Here is a 16,500-nt window from a genome sequence, read left to right on the forward strand (position 1 = left end):
CCAAGACTCGTCCCCCACATGGGACATGGGACGACAAGGCGCCGATGACGGGTAATAAGGCGATTGGAGAATTGGTTCGGCCCATTCCCGGCTTGCATCCGCATAACTCACCTTCCTCGCAGAACCCATCCTCCTCGGCCACTCTGCCTCGAATCACTTTTTCTCAATTTCCTGAAAATTTTCCCTTGTTTGAATGCACAAGTTCAAGGTGAATTTCAGTTTTAGCTGCGTGTGATTCTAGAACGTATCTTTTAGGATTGGGCACATCTGCGCAAACTTCTTGCCGCAACCCGCTGCATTATCGCAAAACATCGAGCTCGGCATTAGTCGCTTCGAGCCGAGCCGTCATAAGAGAAGAACAGCAGAATATGGCACCATTGACAGGTGTTGAGATCGCAAAGCACAACAAGCCCGACGACTGTTGGGTAATCGTTCATGTACGATGGTTTCCCGTTCAATCCAGTCCGGCATTCCATTAACGACGGCTCGTCATAGGGAAGAGCATATGATGTCACCGAGTTCCTGCCGGGTATGGTTCTCTTGAAGTTGAAATATGCCTTGAAGCATGGAGCTCGAGACTGACGCTCTGCAGAACACCCGGGAGGGACCAAGATCATCCTCAAATATGCGGTGAGGCTCTCCCCTCTGCCTCTCTCAACGGCTGCTGCTGCTGCTGCTACGCAGATGCTAACGACTACCAGGGCAAAGATGCCACAGAGGAGTTCGACCCCATCCACCCGCCTGATACCCTGGAAAAGTACCTGCCCAAGTCCAAGCACCTGGGTCCGGTAGACATGTCGACGGTAGTCCAGGAGAAGGCCGAGGAATCCCCGGAGGAGAAGGAGCGGATGAAGCGCATTCAGGAAATGCCCGCCCTCGAACAGTGCTACAACCTTCTCGACTTCGAAGCCGTCGCTCGCAGGGTCATGAAGAAGACGGCGTGGGGGTACTACTCCAGCGCGGCCGATGACGAGATTGTAAGCTCACGCATCTGCTGTCCGAACCCGGGATCGAATTCGCCCTCTTTCCTCCCCTCCGCCCCCTTCCTCCCTTCGTCAGCCGACTAACCGGACGTGTGAAACTTCCCAGACGCTCCGCGAGAACCACTCTGCTTTCCACCGCATCTGGTTCCGGCCCCGGATCCTGGTCGACGTCGAGAAGGTCGACTTTAGCACCACCATGCTGGGCACGCCCTGCTCCGTCCCGTTCTACATCACCGCCACCGCCCTGGGCAAGCTCGGTCACGTCGAGGGCGAAGTCGTGCTCACGCGGGCGGCGCACAAGCACAATGTGATCCAGATGATCCCGACGCTCGCCTCGTGCGCCTTTGACGAGATCGTGGACGCCGCCGGCCCGGGCCAGGTCCAGTGGCTGCAGCTGTACGTCAACAAGGACCGGGCCATCACGCAGCGCATCGTGCAGCACGCCGAGAAGCGCGGATGCAAGGGCCTCTTCATCACGGTGGACGCGCCGCAGCTGGGCCGCCGCGAGAAGGACATGCGGATGAAGTTCACGGAGCAGGGCAGCAACGTGCAGAGCGGCCAGGCGACCGACACGTCGCAGGGTGCGGCCCGGGCCATTAGCAGCTTCATCGACCCGGCCCTGAGCTGGGCCGACATCCCATGGTTCCGCTCCATCACCAAGATGCCCATCGTGCTCAAGGGCGTCCAGCGGGTCGAGGACGTGGTGCGCGCCGCCGAGGCCGGCGTCCAGGGCGTCGTCCTGTCCAACCACGGCGGCCGCCAGCTCGAGTTCGCCCGGTCCGGCATCGAGATCCTGGCCGAGACCATGCCGGTCCTGCGCAAGCTCGGGCTCGACAACAAGATCGAGGTCTACATCGACGGCGGCATCCGGCGCGCCACCGATATCCTCAAAGCCCTCTGCCTCGGCGCCAAGGGCGTCGGCATCGGCCGCCCCTTCCTGTACGCCATGTCGGCCTACGGCCAAGAGGGCGTCGAGCGCGCCATGCAGCTGCTCAAGGACGAGATGGAGATGGGCATGCGCCTGATCGGCGCCCAGACCATCGCCGACCTGAACCCCTCCATGGTCGACGCCCGCAGCCTCTTCAACCACAGCTCGCCACCCCTCGACAGCCTGTCTCACGCCGTGTACGAACCCCTCGTAAACCCGTCGCAGAGGTTGTCGGTAACGGGGGAGAAGGCGAAGCTGTGAAGGAAAGGGGAAAGGGGAGGAATCTTGGGTGGAGACGTGACATGTGCCTGATTTCTTTCACCAAAAGAGATTTACGGAGTACACATGGCAGAGCGTTGACTGCACCTCATTACGAGCATGTTGGATAGAAGAAAGGGGATCTTTGTTTGTTTTGGTTCTGGTGCATTGTTGTTGGACTATACTTCCTAGGAACTGGCAACATGTTTTTTTTTCGTGATTTTGCTTTTTTTTCTTCCTCTTACTCTTTCCCTACTTCTTGCTACTTTGGGTGTTCTTTGAGGAGTCTGCTCAGATCGGGGCTCCGAGCATCGATAACGACTCAACCGCTTTGCCGGCCCTTCGCACCAGCGGTCTGAGGCGCATGCTGATGAGATCTTCTACTTTTCTAGACTACGCAAAGGTATTCCAGTAACCCGTGAGTCATTCTACGCGCTGATGCAAGCCTTGAAGGAAGACGACAAGGGCAGTTCCGTTTCATAAACGCGTCCCCACATCTCTCTCTCCTGATGTTCAAACTCGCCGTATGTATGTACATACCTCTCCGCTCGAAGCAGCTCTGCCGGTCTCACAAAACGCTATAAATCCGCCTAAACCATCTTTCTACTGAGCCTTCTCTTCCCTCCTGCTCTTTACCCAGGAACCAAGTAATTTTCACCGCTTAGGCTATGACGTCAGTTGAGCCGCTGCAAGGCCTCCCGTTTCAGTCACGAGCCGCCCGGCAATCAGCCCCAATTCCACCTACAGTTGCTTGCATGCTGTCAGCTGCACCCGCTCACTGCCCAATAGGTAACAATAGCCCTGCGTTTCCCCGCGCCCAGCCTCGCAAGCTCAGGTGAAACCACAACAAGACAGCTTCAATATTTCGTGCAGCGCTCGGCGCAACCCTTCATCCAAGTCATCCAAGTTATGGGTACGCGCAACATCTGCCTCCCGCCCAGCCGCCCGATCGACAGCGTCAGTCCACCATAATTATCGGGCCCAAAAAGCAAGCTCAACAAGCGCAAACTCAGGGCAGAATTGGCGGTTTTTTTTTTTTTTTTTTTTTTTTTTTTTTTGTTTTTTCTCTTTGCACACACACGGGCGGATTCATGCGCCCATACGTACATTAGCGCATCATCTTATCACATCTCATTGCATTGCATCGCATCGCATCGCATCGCATCGCATCGCATCGTACCACATTGGGCGTTTTGAGTCGTCTCCAAAACCACAACGGCGGACCGCGGGCGGATCAGCTCAAAACCCGACCTGGTAGCCTCCCGCGGCCAAACATGTCGTCGTCCCTCGAAGCCAAGATTGTCGTCCTCGGCGCCCAGGGCGTCGGCAAGACGTCACTGGTGATGCGATACTGCAAGGGTTCCTTCGTACCCTCGCAGATCACGTCCACCGTCGGCGCCAGCTTCCTGACCAAGCGCGTGGTCGACACCGACACCGACACCGTGGTGCGGCTGCAGATCTGGGATACCGGTATGCCTCTCTAACTGTTCCCCTTATTCTCCCCTCCCCTTCCCCAACAGCAGGGCTTTTCACAGAACACCTCTCCCCCCTTCCCGTCAAAGAATGTAATGTGTTGGCGTAGCAGAATCCCCTCCCCCTAAACTAACGTGCTCGCTCGTCCGGCCGTCCGCCTTCACGACGAACAAAAACAACAAAAACAGCCGGTCAGGAACGCTTCCGGTCCATCTCGCGGCTCTACTACCGCGGCGCCAACGCCTGCATCCTCTGCTACTCCATCACCGACGCCGCCTCCTTCGCCGAGATGGGCGTCTGGCTGACCGAGCTGCGCCGCAACCTGCCGCCCGACATCGTCCTGCACGTCGTCGGCACCAAGGCCGACATCGTCGCCCGCGACCCCTCCCGCCGCGAGGTCCCCTTCGAGCGCTGCATCGCCTACGTCGCCGAGAACCTCAACCCGGGAATGGGCTCCACCCCGCCCCCCAGCGCCGGCGGGTTCCTCGGCGGCCCAGCAGGGACCGGAGCAGCCGGAGCCGGAGCCGGAGCCGGAGCCGGGTCGGGGGCGGGAGCGGGGGATGGAGCCGGGACGGGCACGGGCACGGGCACGGGCACGGGCACGGGGTTCGGGTTCGGGGCGGTCGAGCCGCGCACGCCGAGCAGCAAGCGGTCGTCCGGCTTCTGGGGCCAGGAGGTCGGCTGGGACGCGTGCCACGAGATCTCGGCCGAGTCGGGCGAGGGCGTCGAGGAGGTCTTCCGCGTCGTCACCCGCAAGCTGGTCGAGCAGAACCGCCGCATGCAGGCCGCCCTGCTGGCCGCCGCCGCGTCGCCCGCCGCACCCCCCGGCCTCGGCGGCGGCGTCGGCGTCGCCGGCCCCGGGGGATCCGACCCCTCCTCCCGCTTCCCCGGCTTCGGCGGCGCCACCACCGCCGACGGCGCCGACGGCTCCTCCGGCGCGGCCGGATACTTTGACGCCGCCAACGCCCGCGGCAGCTTCCGCGTCGGCAGGGACCGCCGCAGCTGGCTGTTCTCGCCCGGCTTCGGCCCCGTCATTGGTATCGGCGGCGGCGGCGGCGGAGACGGGGAGGGGGAGGAGGGGCCCGCGTGGGCTGGCGGCGGTGGCGGTGGCGGTGGCGGCGGCCGCGAGCGAAGGGGCGGCAAGAACAGGGGTGGTTGCTGCTGAGCTCAACCCCCCTTTTTTTCTTTCCCCCTCTGGTGACGGACGATCCCACTGAGCTCGCGCTGGTAGCGGCAAAAAAGCTGCTGGAGTGAGCAAATTTGGAACGGAACGGAACGGTTTACAGAACTGGATTGGAGCTGAAACAGAGAACGGTTATGGAACGGATGGATGGATGGATATGCGATGGGGGATGGCGCATCATGATACCCAGGACTACTTGGCTCAGCTCAGCGACTCGGGTTCCGTCAGCTCTTTACCGAGAAGCGTTCGGTTCGGTTCGGTTTTCCTCTTGACGGATTGGGCACTGCATACAGGGTGGACTGGCACAGCGGTATTGGGCGTTTCGTTTCCGGTCTTATTTTTCGTACCTGTTTCTGGCATCGCTCGACGCTGGGGCGCCGGGGCGTCTCGGACTTCTTTACGTTTTTTTTTTTTTCTTTTTCCGTTATATGACAGCTCCAGGTTTTCAAGGGGCCACAGAGGGTTGGCAGGGAGGGGGGATGTTGACACGGTCAGTGATGTTTTGGTGGTACTGAGAGGATGTACTGTACATGTGTGAGGGCGGGCTCGCTTATAGGCTCATAGCGAACGGGAACAATGATGCTTTTCTTTTGCTTTTTGTCTTGTTACTTTGACTACTGTGGGTGATAGAATATAACTGACTGCTGCTTATCATGATCACCACATCTGCTCGCCCGAAACCTCGTTTCCAGATGCGATGTTGCTTGACGCATCTTGTTTTCAAAACAACAACCTCGCTCCTACTTGACTCCTGAATATTGGATCATAACCTCAGCCCGCTTCTTTGCATTCGGGCGATTTTAGCTTCCACGTGTCGATTGGCATTTTCAGTCTGAGAGATGGCGTTTTTTATTGGGTCTAACCTTGCGGTCGAAAGACGGGAATAAAGGTAGTCCTTTTCTGGCACCACGGGCGGCCGGTCGGCGGTATCTGATCTCGCTGCGGCTGCGGCTGTCTCTTCCGTATCTCCAGGTCCGGTTCTGAGGAATATTTCACCTGCCGCCGCCGCTCCTGCTCCTGATCCCATCTTCGTCCTCGCTGTAATTCTTAAGGATCTCCTCCTCTTCCTCCTCCTCCTCCTCCTGCTGCTGCTGCTGCTGCTTCTCCTGGTCATATTTTCGTGGATGATCAACCCTTATCGGGGACTGACTGTAGGGGTTGCTGCTCGTCTCCTGGCACCTGGCTGATCCGAGTTGTTGCCGGAAGGAATGTAGTTGCGTTTCCTGGTATTGCTTTCACTAGGCTGATGCGGGGCCTCCGTCTCCTGCGTGGATTGCTCTCTCCGGTTCGGACGGCGGGTTGGACCAGTTGCGGACTTCGTCGTTGTTGACGACCACATACCAGCGGATCTCCTCGCCCTGCTGCAGTTGGTCGCGGAGTCGTTCGAACCACCCCGGACCCTGCGCGGACGAGCGGTCGGATGATATGGACGTGGCCGGGTTGCCGCTCTGGAGTTGCTGCTGCTCGTATCGGGCAATCTCGTCGGCGATGGAGCAGGACAGACCGATGCGGACGGCGTAGTCGGCCACGTAGACGTACGGCCGCGAGACAGCACTCAGGTCGTTAGGGTCATACTCCTCGAGAAGTTTGACGGCCGACCAGGACTGGGCGTCAAAATCGTCCTTGGGGCCGTTGGAGGGGGCGCTGCCGGGTGCGGCAACGTTTGTGGATAGGCCGCGTTCGCGAGTGTCGCTGGGAGTGAGACCTCCGTCATGACCACCGAATCCGGGTGTTGGGTTGTAGCGGCCTCTCTCGGGACTGCAGCGAGGGAGGAAGTCGAATGCCTCGTAGAAGGACTTGAGAATGCACCGAGAGCTTTTGGCGGGTATGATCCACTCGGGCGAAGCGTCGTCGAGGTCCTGCAAGATCACGTATACCCGGACGCTCTGCCGCTGCCAGCGGAAACCGTGACACAGGTAGGTGGGCATGATGGGTTCCGATCAGAAAGGGCGCTTTTGGAGGAGCAAAAGGTGTCGGGTCTTGATTCGGGCAGATCGAGCCATTGGCGATGGTCCAGGCAGTCTGGACAGGAGGGAGGGAAAGACCTGCAAGTGTCCCAAAGCATGTTTTCCCTTAAGCATGCAACTTGGCCATGCCGCGGGGCCCGTGCTGTTCGGAATTCAATGCCGTCAAGCGCACTCCGGTCCAGGGTTGGGCGTTGGGCACAAGCCTGTAGATTGTCAAAGGCCGTCGAGCAGGGTATGTTATGCGACGCCGAGCCCGAATTGGTTCTGTGCTGCGGCCTGCGTCTCTCGTCTCTCGTCCAGAAAATCGTCGTCCCCTCCCGTGCTGCGGTTGCTTGGGGCCTGGCACTGTACCCTTTTCCAAGCTCTACCGCTCCATCCTGCTTGCCATAGAGAGAGAGAGAGAGAGAGAGATAGATAAAGGCTCTGCGCGTCAGATGAGACGATGACGGGATCGGGGAGTTCGACGCCGACTGCGAGTGGAGAATGCGGATAGCTTGGCGAAGTGGTCTTGGCAAAAGGTTACACCTCTTCCAGCATTATTAATCCTAGTGCGATACGTGCCCCACTTTTTTCAACTCTTGCGCAAGCCACTTACACAATTATCACACCATGTCACTCTCCTAAGAATTTTCTATATAAAGGTACTTACAGATAAAATCCCTAGGTTAATAGCCCTTTCGAGCATAAGAATCTAGGTCCTCTAGTGGCCGGCTCAAAGCCCAGATTTAAGCCCTATTAAGAATAACTATATGGCACTAGATGAAGGATTAGCTTGAACATCGCTACGATGTTTAATCGCTAAGCCTTACAGGGCTTCGACTGGCTGTTCTGGAGGCGTGGGAGGCAGTGCCCCCCGAGTTTCTTCAGTGCCTGGCACACTCAATGCCCCGACGGCTTGCAAAGGTAATTGAAAACCAGGAGGGAGAGACTAGGTATTGATACTTCTATATTATAGAAATTTGTATTGGGTTAGTTGTACCTAGACTTCTTAGCTACTTTTCTGATTTGCGTTAGTTGTGGGGCATGTATCGCACTAGGATTAATAATGCTGGAAGAGGTGTAGTTCCTGGATGTACCATGTAATCCGCACGCAGGAGTGGAGGAAGGTACTGTACCTTCCGACATACGGAACACTCCGAATACTACGGAGTAGTGCTATACTTGTAGTATACTGTACGGATTAGCGTATGAATGCATGTACTTGGCAGGTAGGAAAGGTTTTGTCCGGACTGTGTGATAAACATCGTTATTTATCTGCTTATTTACTCTGTAAGCGTATGTGAATTGGTCGGTCGTGCTGTGTGTATTTTGGACTTACATGCTTTGTATTAGGTATGTACTCCGTGCATCCCTGAGAACTCGGCTGGGCCCGAAATCATGTCTTCTAATCTGCAGTTCCCGACTGACTGCGCCTTTGTGCAGCCACACTAACCCCCTTGACGTTAGTTGTTCCAGATGAAAAAACCCAAGGAACTGGGCCGATCAGCGAGCTGGCACTCGGGTGGGTGCCTTCCAGATTGGATGCAACGTGTTCTAAGCGTGTTTGCGGCAAGCACTTCTGGCACGCACTCGGCCAACTTTGACTCAGTGGGGTGAGACATGCTAGGAGTGTTCCGTACCCGGTAGCCTGTAGGTAAGGTTATTTGTCCAGTCTCGAAAGAGGCAAGGACACCTGCTTGTATGTTTGGTGGATGAAACGCTGATTACATAGTAAACAATGCTCAACCAAAAGTTCCCACCTGCGGGAAGGTGCGTGTAGCACCTGATCGTCAGTCAGGGTCTCTTTCCCGGTGTCGTGTGCGGGTCACATACAATACATTACGGATTGCACAACATTACACTGCCTACGCTACACGTCGTGTAACTTTCGTGGTCGGTTGTCCCCCCAATGCTGCAACTGTTGTGGGGTTCTAGAGCGGGACAGCCCTCCTGCTAAACAACTTCCCGCAAACCGGGACGATCCAGAGGAGAGCTGAACATCCCTCTCGGGCAATTGATCGACCAGGGAAATGCCAGTCTGCGAGCCCTGCCGTGATCATCCCCCAATGAGCCGGACCAGATTTGCTCGAAGGTTATTTTTTTATCGGGAACTGCGGCAGCATGGCTCCCATGCTCGAGATGCCTTTTTTTTTTTTTTTTTGCCATTGGTCTGCCGTCGCTCGGTCAATCTCCGGGTCGCCGGGAAATGGTATGAGAGACGCAGGCGACGCGATATCGCGAGGAGGGGGGGAAAGATGATGGAAGGTGGACAATACATACAATACAAGTACGGAACCTCTGCGCGAGACTGGCTGGGCTGACGTGGGCGGACTGGGTGAAAAGGCCGAATTGCCCAACCCAGAGACCTTGAACGTCCGGGTCTCTTTTCACCGGGCATAATATTCCATCTCTCTTCGACAGAGTCTTCTGCACCATGGGTTCGTTTACGCTATCTTTCTTGCGCCTGCTCGGCGTTGCGCCGAGGTCGCGGCCGCCAGACGCCCGCCCGCCCGACGAAGAGCACGCGACAGGAACAGTAGCGGACGACTCGGCCTTGGGGGCGTCGATGCTGCAGCCGAGCCACCACCACGCCCCATTCCAGCGCATCCCCGCCGATAACACCCTGATGCTGTTCCGGCTGACGCTGGGAATCACGGCCGCTCCTCATCTGGGCTTTAGCCAGTCCACGCAGCGGCCCGCCGACAACCTCGGACTCTACGCCCGCGTCGTGCACGCCGAACAGACGGCAAAGGATCAATACAAGGTTTTTTCGGTCGTCATCAACGCCTGCTACTTCCTGCAGATCATTGTTGCCGCCTCCGTGACCGCCATGGGCGCGGCCAACGCGAACAACAAGGCCGTCACCGCCTTCGGGGCCATCAACACCATCATTGCCGGCTTCCTCACCTACCTCAAGGGCTCCGGCTACCCCGCCCGCTTCAAGTACTGCGCCGACGAGTGGAAGAAGGTCCGGGAGTACATCGAGCACCGAGAGCGTGACTTCTCCCTCGAGGGCTGCACGCTAGACGTCTACGAGGAGATCGACAACATCAGGGAGATGTACGAGCTCACCAAACGCGATATCGAGGTGAACCAGCCGGAGGCCTACAACGCCAAGTCCGCCAGCGGTGGCGGCGGCGGCGGCGGCGGCGTCGCCCGGTTCGACAGGGGGAGCAAGCTGCGGAGCTTCGACGAAACCGTGCGCAAGCTGAAGGGCCGCGCGGGGTTGGCCGCCGACGCTCTCGAGTCCAGGTCCAGCACCATGGCGGCGAAGGTGCGCAGCCTCGAGGATTCGCCGGACAAGATGACGAAACACATCGAGAAGACGGCCGAGGACGGCGGCGAAGATGCCGCCTACAAGGCGGTGCGCCACGTCATCGAGGACGCGGAGAAGCGGGTCATCGCAGAGGCTCGCAACCTCGAGAAGGCGGTCGTCCGGGGCGCAGAGGAGCACAAGCCGCGCCCGCCTCGCGAGGTCTCGGTCATGCTGTCGCACCGTGACGGCGACGACGATGCTGCGGATCAGATCGAAGTGGCCCCTAAGAAATAGCGGTAGTGATTGAGGAACAGCAGGCCAACTTCTAACGTTGCCCAAAGCCGCCCGGGTCGACCGAGGCTGAGACGGGCTTGCGCAGTCTAACCAGGGCCGGGTGTGCTCCCCATTACCAATTGGGTCAGATAAGCCCCGGTTCGCCCTGGCTCCAAGTCGAAAGTGTCGGAGCCCAACGACGTTCAACTCGATATTCCAGTTTACGAGGCGTTTGCTTTGAGAAGGCAAGTGCGCACGGCCGCTTCCCCATGAATGGCAACCGGGCTGATGACCTGTGTGGGAAGAAATGGGGTTGGGTCGGGCAATGGGAAGAAAACGGAAAGAGGGAAGGAAACATGCCTGTAGTCGAGGCTGAGAGTGTACGTACGTCCGTACATTCCAGTAACCAGGCGAGAATGAGCAATGATACCCCGCATTTCTTGGATAATTAACTCGTTCCAGAGCACGACTTACGCAGCACTACTCCGTACTGTTGGAGCGCTTAGCACGCTGGAAACTTGGCAGCCGTCCGAAGCCGCTCGGCCCCATCCTCTCGCTGGTAGCTAGTGTAGTCCCGTGCTTTACAACGCGGCTATACAGCCCGTACAGTTGTAAAGTACCTACATACATGCACTACTATTATTATCCTTCTAGAGTGGGTTCCGAATTCCAGGGAAGATCTTCCTATGGCTATCTGGCTGAAACTTGGGGGAGGAGTGCGGAAGGGGGGAGGGGAACGAGCCTCCACATTGCATACGACCGGGGAATGCGGGACCCTAAGCGAACCAGGAACCCGGTTATTGCACTCGGAATTGCCGCAGATCCCTGCGTTCCACCCGCTCGAACGGTCAACATTAACTAATCTGTAGTGGAGTTACTGTTGACTTTCTGACTCGTGTCACTGGTCCTCGCCCAAGTTCGAAAACAGAATTGCATTTTTGTCCTTTTGTTCGGAGCTTTCGAGGAATAATTCCATTGTAGGTATGGAGTAATTATGGAGTATACACGGCCCAGGGGCGCTACACACACCATCGCCGAGAATGGGAGGTCGAGCTCGCGACGCTCAGGATCCCATCGATATTTTCCCTTATCCCTGCTCTCACTAGCGCGCAGAGCCGCCTCCGCGCGGGGATGCCGGTTGTTGCCGGCGTGCTTTTTATCCGCTGCCCTTGGTTGCTCATTTCCCGGTTCTTGGGTCGCTTGCCAAGCAGCTCCGGCGGAGAAGAATACCACAGGAGGGAGCATCGGGGCGCGAAGGGCATTGCACTATGCGGACGAGATGCTTCAACACCATCATGGACCTGTCCGGAACTCCCAAGAACAGGCGACGCCAAGGACGGAGTAGACCTCCCCGGTCCGTCTTCTCTCTGCCTGGCAATTTAGCCAAAAATCCGACCCGACTTGCGACGATTCCTACCTCCTAGCGCGTGCGCGCTGAAGCAGTCGCGAGAGTCGCAAGGCATGGGCCCGAGTCTGGCTGGCATCGTCAAACGTGATCGGCCCGTCGAGCGTGCGTGTATAAATGCATCAAGGAGCGACTGCCCCCCCATCAATAACCACCCGGTTGCTTGAGTCTCTCGCACTCGCGGCCCCTTCTTCTCTGCTTCGCACGCATCTCGCTGTCTCGCTGTCTCGCTGTCTCACTGTCTCGCTGTCTCACTGTCTCGCTGTCTCACTGTCTCACTCGTCCATCAGAGCAAAACCATGGTCTCGCTCAAGTCCCTCCTCCTCGCCGCGGCGGCGACGTTGACGGCGGTGACGGCGCGCCCGTTCGACTTTGACGACGGCAACTCGACCGAGGCGCTGGCCAAGCGCCAGGTCACGCCCAACGCGCAGGGCTACCACTCGGGCTACTTCTACTCGTGGTGGTCCGACGGCGGCGGCCAGGCCACCTTCACCCTGCTCGAGGGCAGCCACTACCAGGTCAACTGGAGGAACACGGGCAACTTTGTCGGTGGCAAGGGCTGGAACCCGGGTACCGGCCGGTAAGTTGTGTTTCTTTTCTTGAACTATTGACTACTAATTATCGTATCTTTCCAGTCAACGGGGTTGAAAGGTTGGTTGGCTGACTGCCGGATCGCAGGACCATCAACTACGGCGGCTCGTTCAACCCGAGCGGCAACGGCTACCTGGCCGTCTACGGCTGGACGCACAACCCGCTGATCGAGTACTACGTGGTCGAGTCGTACGGGACCTACAACCCGGGCAGCCAGGCCCAGTACAAGGGCAGCTTCCAGAGCGACGGCGGCACCTACAACATCTACGTCTCGACCCGCTACAACGCGCCCTCGATCGAGGGCACCCGCACCTTCCAGCAGTACTGGTCCATCCGCACCTCCAAGCGCGTCGGCGGCTCCGTCACCATGCAGAACCACTTCAACGCCTGGGCCCAGCACGGCATGCCCCTCGGCTCCCACGACTACCAGATCGTCGCCACCGAGGGCTACCAGAGCAGCGGCTCCTCCGACATCTACGTCCAGACTCACTAGGTACCTTAGGTATTCAAGCGATCCAGTCGGTCAGACAGACTCTTCCAGGCACGCCGCTGTCCATCAGTGGGTAGTATTATCCCATGATGGGCGCCGGCGGTGACGGGAAAAGGGGCCATTCGTCTGCAGTACCTTATTTTACTATTAATACTGCCTATCTGCCAGCATAACAATAGGTAGCACGCGTGCACTTACCAGGAATTCAATAAAAGAGTTGGACCAAGAGGCCAAAGACCTAAAGCTTCTCATTAGTGATTTATTACAATAATTAATAACCACTATTGATAAGGATGAATGGTCAGTGGGATCACATGCCGCAGTTCTAAAGGGGGTCAAAATTCGAAGTGGCAATTCGACGAGGAAGGTGCCGAACGCTCCGAGAGCGCTGGTTGGGCTGTTTCGGCGGCTTTCCCACTACGGACTACCCAAGAACGTTTTGATTTTTCGCCTCTAATACAACATTGTATCCCCCTGTTTCATAAACACCACCAAGTCTTGGAGGGTAGCATGGGACCCGTGCGCCGCTACAGTGCCCTACAGTGCCGTCCTGCTTAATGAGTTAGTTCCTAGCCGGAAAGCCCGCGCACCACAGGAAAATCCCCAGCAGCCGGTTCTGAACGGTTATCCGGAATTGGAAGCTGACCGCTTGCAGAGATCGACAGAAGATGGTGTCGAGTGGTATTCTGTGGAGCATCTGTTTGTGCAACCTGGCAACGCCGGGGGTTCTGCTGTGCGTGCGAGAAGCCCCGAATCGTCACCACCACTTCGCCCTGTCCACGAATCGACGGCGGCTGAGCTGTCGGACAACCCCTGGGTGATTGGCTAAATCCTGCTGACCACTGCGTCCTGCTGCCTGGTCGCAGGAGCACAGTCGGCGGATTGTGGGGACCTGGGACCCTGTGCCACAGGTCGCCCGCACTTCATCTCCCGACTTGCACAACACTCCATGATTGATCCTGCTGCCCGCTGCTTGCAAACTCTACCCGGTGTTTTTTTTCTCCCCTCCCACCATGATCGCCCCCCCTCTGCCCATGTCGACGGCGATGTATTCCCAGTGAAGACGGCCCTGCGATGGCTCACCAGGTGAGAACTCTCCATGAGCAATGAGGAACCGCGATTGCCTGGGCTCCCGTACTGAGATAGCGTCGTCTCCTGTCAGCGATACGAGGCGGGACTGGAGCCGGCTCGGCAGGACTACCCGGAGGTAACGCAGGGGTATGGGTATGGCAACCAACATTACCAACAGCCGCCGCAGCCATACCAGCAATCACGGCCATACTACCCGCAGTCCTATGACAACCTGATATCGACGACACCGCCAAAGCAGGATGCCACAGCATGGGGCAGCACGCCCGCCGCGTCGCCCTACTGCTCGGCCGCGCAGCCAGCCATGTCCCAGTTTGAGCCCGAGCCCAAATCTCCTTCCGCCAGGACGATATGCGGCTGCAGCCTGCCCGTCTTCGTGCTGTCCTGCATCATCGCCCTCCTAGCAGCTGCCGTCGTCGGGCTAGCCGCGGCGACGGGCGTCCAAGCCCAGCGCGCCAGCAGCGCCGAGTCCGATCTGTCTGAACTCAGGGCCTCCGTGGCGGGGAACAGCACCGCCTCCCAAGGGTCGAATGCCCCGGTCGTAATCGACGACGGGTGTTCCGAGAACCCGGATAGCGTCGACAAGACGATATACACTTCCTTCAGCCGTTGGTTCTTACCCCTTCTCTCCCTTCTCTCCCTTTTTACCCCAACCCGCTTCCCTCTCTCTCTCTCTCTCTCGCTCGCTTCCTCCCCACAACAATTCGCCTGGTAGTCCCTTTCCGAAACTGTCTCCCAAAACTTGACCGCGGCCCGCTCCGTTCCTTTTCGGATTTCTTACGAGAAAACAAAAAAAACAGTTCTCGGTGCGCGAAAGTTCAGGCGGTACTGCAACAAGGACGCGCCGCGCCCGCCCCTCCTCTCGCTCTTCACGGCCGACTTTGCGACCTGCATGGACGCCTGCGCGGCCTACACGCAGTACGTGCCGAGCTCGTTCGGCGGCGCAACCGCCAACACGAGCCTCACCGTCTGTGCCGCCGTCAGCTTCATCCCCGCCTGGACCGACAAGGCGATCGCCGACGCCGGCGGCGCCCCGGGAAACTGCTACCTCAAGGGCAGGCCCCAGACCGAGGCGCTGCTGACCACGCCCAACATCGGCGTCGACTGCCACGCTGCCATCTACGCGGGAGCGGACTCATCCTCGGGCGGGGACGAGGACGGCGGAGAGTAAGAGTGTAGGTAGCAGTGGCAGCAGCAGCGGTGACAGCAGCAGCAGCAGTAGTAGTAGTGGTAATACTGGCAGCAACACCAATCGGCGCGGGGCCGTCGTCGTCGCCGTCTTCGTCGCGGTCGATGGCCGTCGAACTGAGGGTGCCTCGATTGATTGAATCGGCGGAAGCTTCTCGAATATCTGGCGCGAAAGAATAGAAAAAGGCGATGCTGGTCACGGCCCGAGCTCAGGCGAGAGGAGGCAGCGGCGACGAGAAAAAAGTGGAAGAAGTCGAAAGTGCGACTGGAAAACGAGGAGTCTTGGCCGGTAAAATTAAGTCGAGGATAATTAATCCATCAGTGAAGCTGGTGACGGTATTAGTTGCCAACCATGTCTGATATTAACACGGTTTCGGCGGAAGAGCTGATCGCTTCGAAGCACCGGCCGATCCAGAGAGGCATGTTTCTTTGCTTCATTTAAGAGACACGACAGCACCTAGCGGGCTAGGATATACCGTCTTTGTAGAGGATGAGCTTGGTTTCGGCAAATGGTTTGATTTTCTCCAAGTTCCTCATTTCACAAGGATCCTGCGCGTTGTGTCGCGTGTGGATCATTCGCACTGTCGCCTGTGAGAAAACCAGCTCCGGATACGATATCACCTAAAACGAGGTTAAATAAGGAGCCCTGGTTGCTGCTTCATACTTCGTTTTGGTGTGGTTCAATTTGAGGCACGTCGGGGCTAAATCCTGCGTTGACGACCGATATTCTCAAGCCTCGCCTTTAATTAAGCAGCAAAGCGCTGCTCATACTGCAATTGTCTGTGCCACCCTCCAATTGCGGCAAGCGGTTAGAGACCCAACCGGAGGCTACGCCCATGAATGAACGAGCCATCACCATCCAACAGGCGGACAGATGTTTGTACTACCTCCCCGAGTTCTCTCTCATGGGTCCCGGACTGACGAGCCTTGGCACCTCGACAATCCTGGAGAACGCGGATGTGACTGATGCCCGGCGACTTCGGCCGGCACCGGAATCCCCTCCGGGTCCGGAGTTAAGCGCCGAGGCCCATGCTTGGGACCTGCTGTTCCTGGCGAGCACTATAGCCGCCCCACAGGCAAGCTCAATCAGACGGTGCAATTCGAGCGCCGAGCAGCCAGACCGACAGATCGCTTTCAGCAAGACAGAACAACGTCGACCCGGCTGACTTTGGGAGAAAGTGATGCGTGCGCTGCATTAGTGAGCATACCTACCGTTTCCGGAATTGGATCGCTGTTTCTCGACGATGAAGGCGTCCCGGGCATCGCTACTGCCGTGTTGTTGCGCAGCCGCTCGAGGAATCATGGGAGGAGAATATGAAGAGGGACAGGTGTCATGATCCAGGGTGAGAAGGCCGACGCCGAACCTCACACTGTTCGGCCCGTCATCGGATGCGGCTTCATTCGGTTGTCGGACACCCCAGATAGGGAAACTGCGCC

The 16,500-nt window shown here is 57.9% G+C and overlaps 6 protein-coding genes across 6 annotated transcripts; 5 read left to right on the forward strand and 1 right to left on the reverse strand.

Annotated features, from left to right (window-relative positions):
* Positions 1 to 249: 249 nt before the first annotated feature.
* On the forward strand, positions 250 to 2,272 carry MYCTH_2299107 (uncharacterized protein). Its single transcript, XM_003660558.1, has 5 exons — positions 250 to 437; positions 496 to 529; positions 593 to 630; positions 702 to 977; positions 1,090 to 2,272. The coding sequence occupies exons 1-5, from the start codon at positions 369 to 371 to the stop codon at positions 2,170 to 2,172; spliced, it is 1,500 nt and encodes a 499-aa protein (XP_003660606.1). The 5' UTR covers positions 250 to 368; the 3' UTR covers positions 2,173 to 2,272.
* A 955-nt stretch (positions 2,273 to 3,227) lies between these two features.
* MYCTH_2299109 (uncharacterized protein) lies at positions 3,228 to 4,892 on the forward strand. Its single transcript, XM_003660559.1, has 2 exons — positions 3,228 to 3,639; positions 3,831 to 4,892. Exons 1-2 carry the CDS (start codon positions 3,444 to 3,446, stop codon positions 4,805 to 4,807), a joined length of 1,173 nt encoding a protein of 390 aa, XP_003660607.1. The 5' UTR covers positions 3,228 to 3,443; the 3' UTR covers positions 4,808 to 4,892.
* Positions 4,893 to 5,713: 821 nt separating this feature from the next.
* Positions 5,714 to 6,891, reverse strand: MYCTH_2299110 (uncharacterized protein). The gene has a single exon (XM_003660560.1). It carries the CDS (start codon positions 6,751 to 6,753, stop codon positions 6,064 to 6,066), a length of 690 nt encoding a protein of 229 aa, XP_003660608.1. The 5' UTR covers positions 6,754 to 6,891; the 3' UTR covers positions 5,714 to 6,063.
* Positions 6,892 to 9,071: 2,180 nt separating this feature from the next.
* MYCTH_2299111 (uncharacterized protein) lies at positions 9,072 to 10,635 on the forward strand. Its single transcript, XM_003660561.1, has 2 exons — positions 9,072 to 10,549; positions 10,606 to 10,635. Exon 1 carries the CDS (start codon positions 9,206 to 9,208, stop codon positions 10,319 to 10,321), a length of 1,116 nt encoding a protein of 371 aa, XP_003660609.1. The 5' UTR covers positions 9,072 to 9,205; the 3' UTR covers positions 10,322 to 10,549; positions 10,606 to 10,635.
* A 1,369-nt stretch (positions 10,636 to 12,004) lies between these two features.
* On the forward strand, positions 12,005 to 12,789 carry MYCTH_89603 (glycoside hydrolase family 11 protein; the record flags this gene model as incomplete). Its single annotated transcript, XM_003660562.1, has 2 exons — positions 12,005 to 12,285; positions 12,384 to 12,789. 2 exons carry the CDS (start codon positions 12,005 to 12,007, stop codon positions 12,787 to 12,789), a joined length of 687 nt encoding a protein of 228 aa, XP_003660610.1.
* An 813-nt stretch (positions 12,790 to 13,602) lies between these two features.
* On the forward strand, positions 13,603 to 15,149 carry MYCTH_2299115 (uncharacterized protein). The gene is made up of 3 exons (XM_003660563.1): positions 13,603 to 13,872; positions 13,949 to 14,483; positions 14,676 to 15,149. The coding sequence occupies exons 1-3, from the start codon at positions 13,861 to 13,863 to the stop codon at positions 15,044 to 15,046; spliced, it is 918 nt and encodes a 305-aa protein (XP_003660611.1). The 5' UTR covers positions 13,603 to 13,860; the 3' UTR covers positions 15,047 to 15,149.
* Positions 15,150 to 16,500: the final 1,351 nt, after the last annotated feature.

The sequence above is a fragment of the Thermothelomyces thermophilus genome, chromosome 1, assembly GCF_000226095.1.
Source record: "Thermothelomyces thermophilus ATCC 42464 chromosome 1, complete sequence".
NCBI classification, from domain to species: domain Eukaryota; kingdom Fungi; phylum Ascomycota; class Sordariomycetes; order Sordariales; family Chaetomiaceae; genus Thermothelomyces; species Thermothelomyces thermophilus.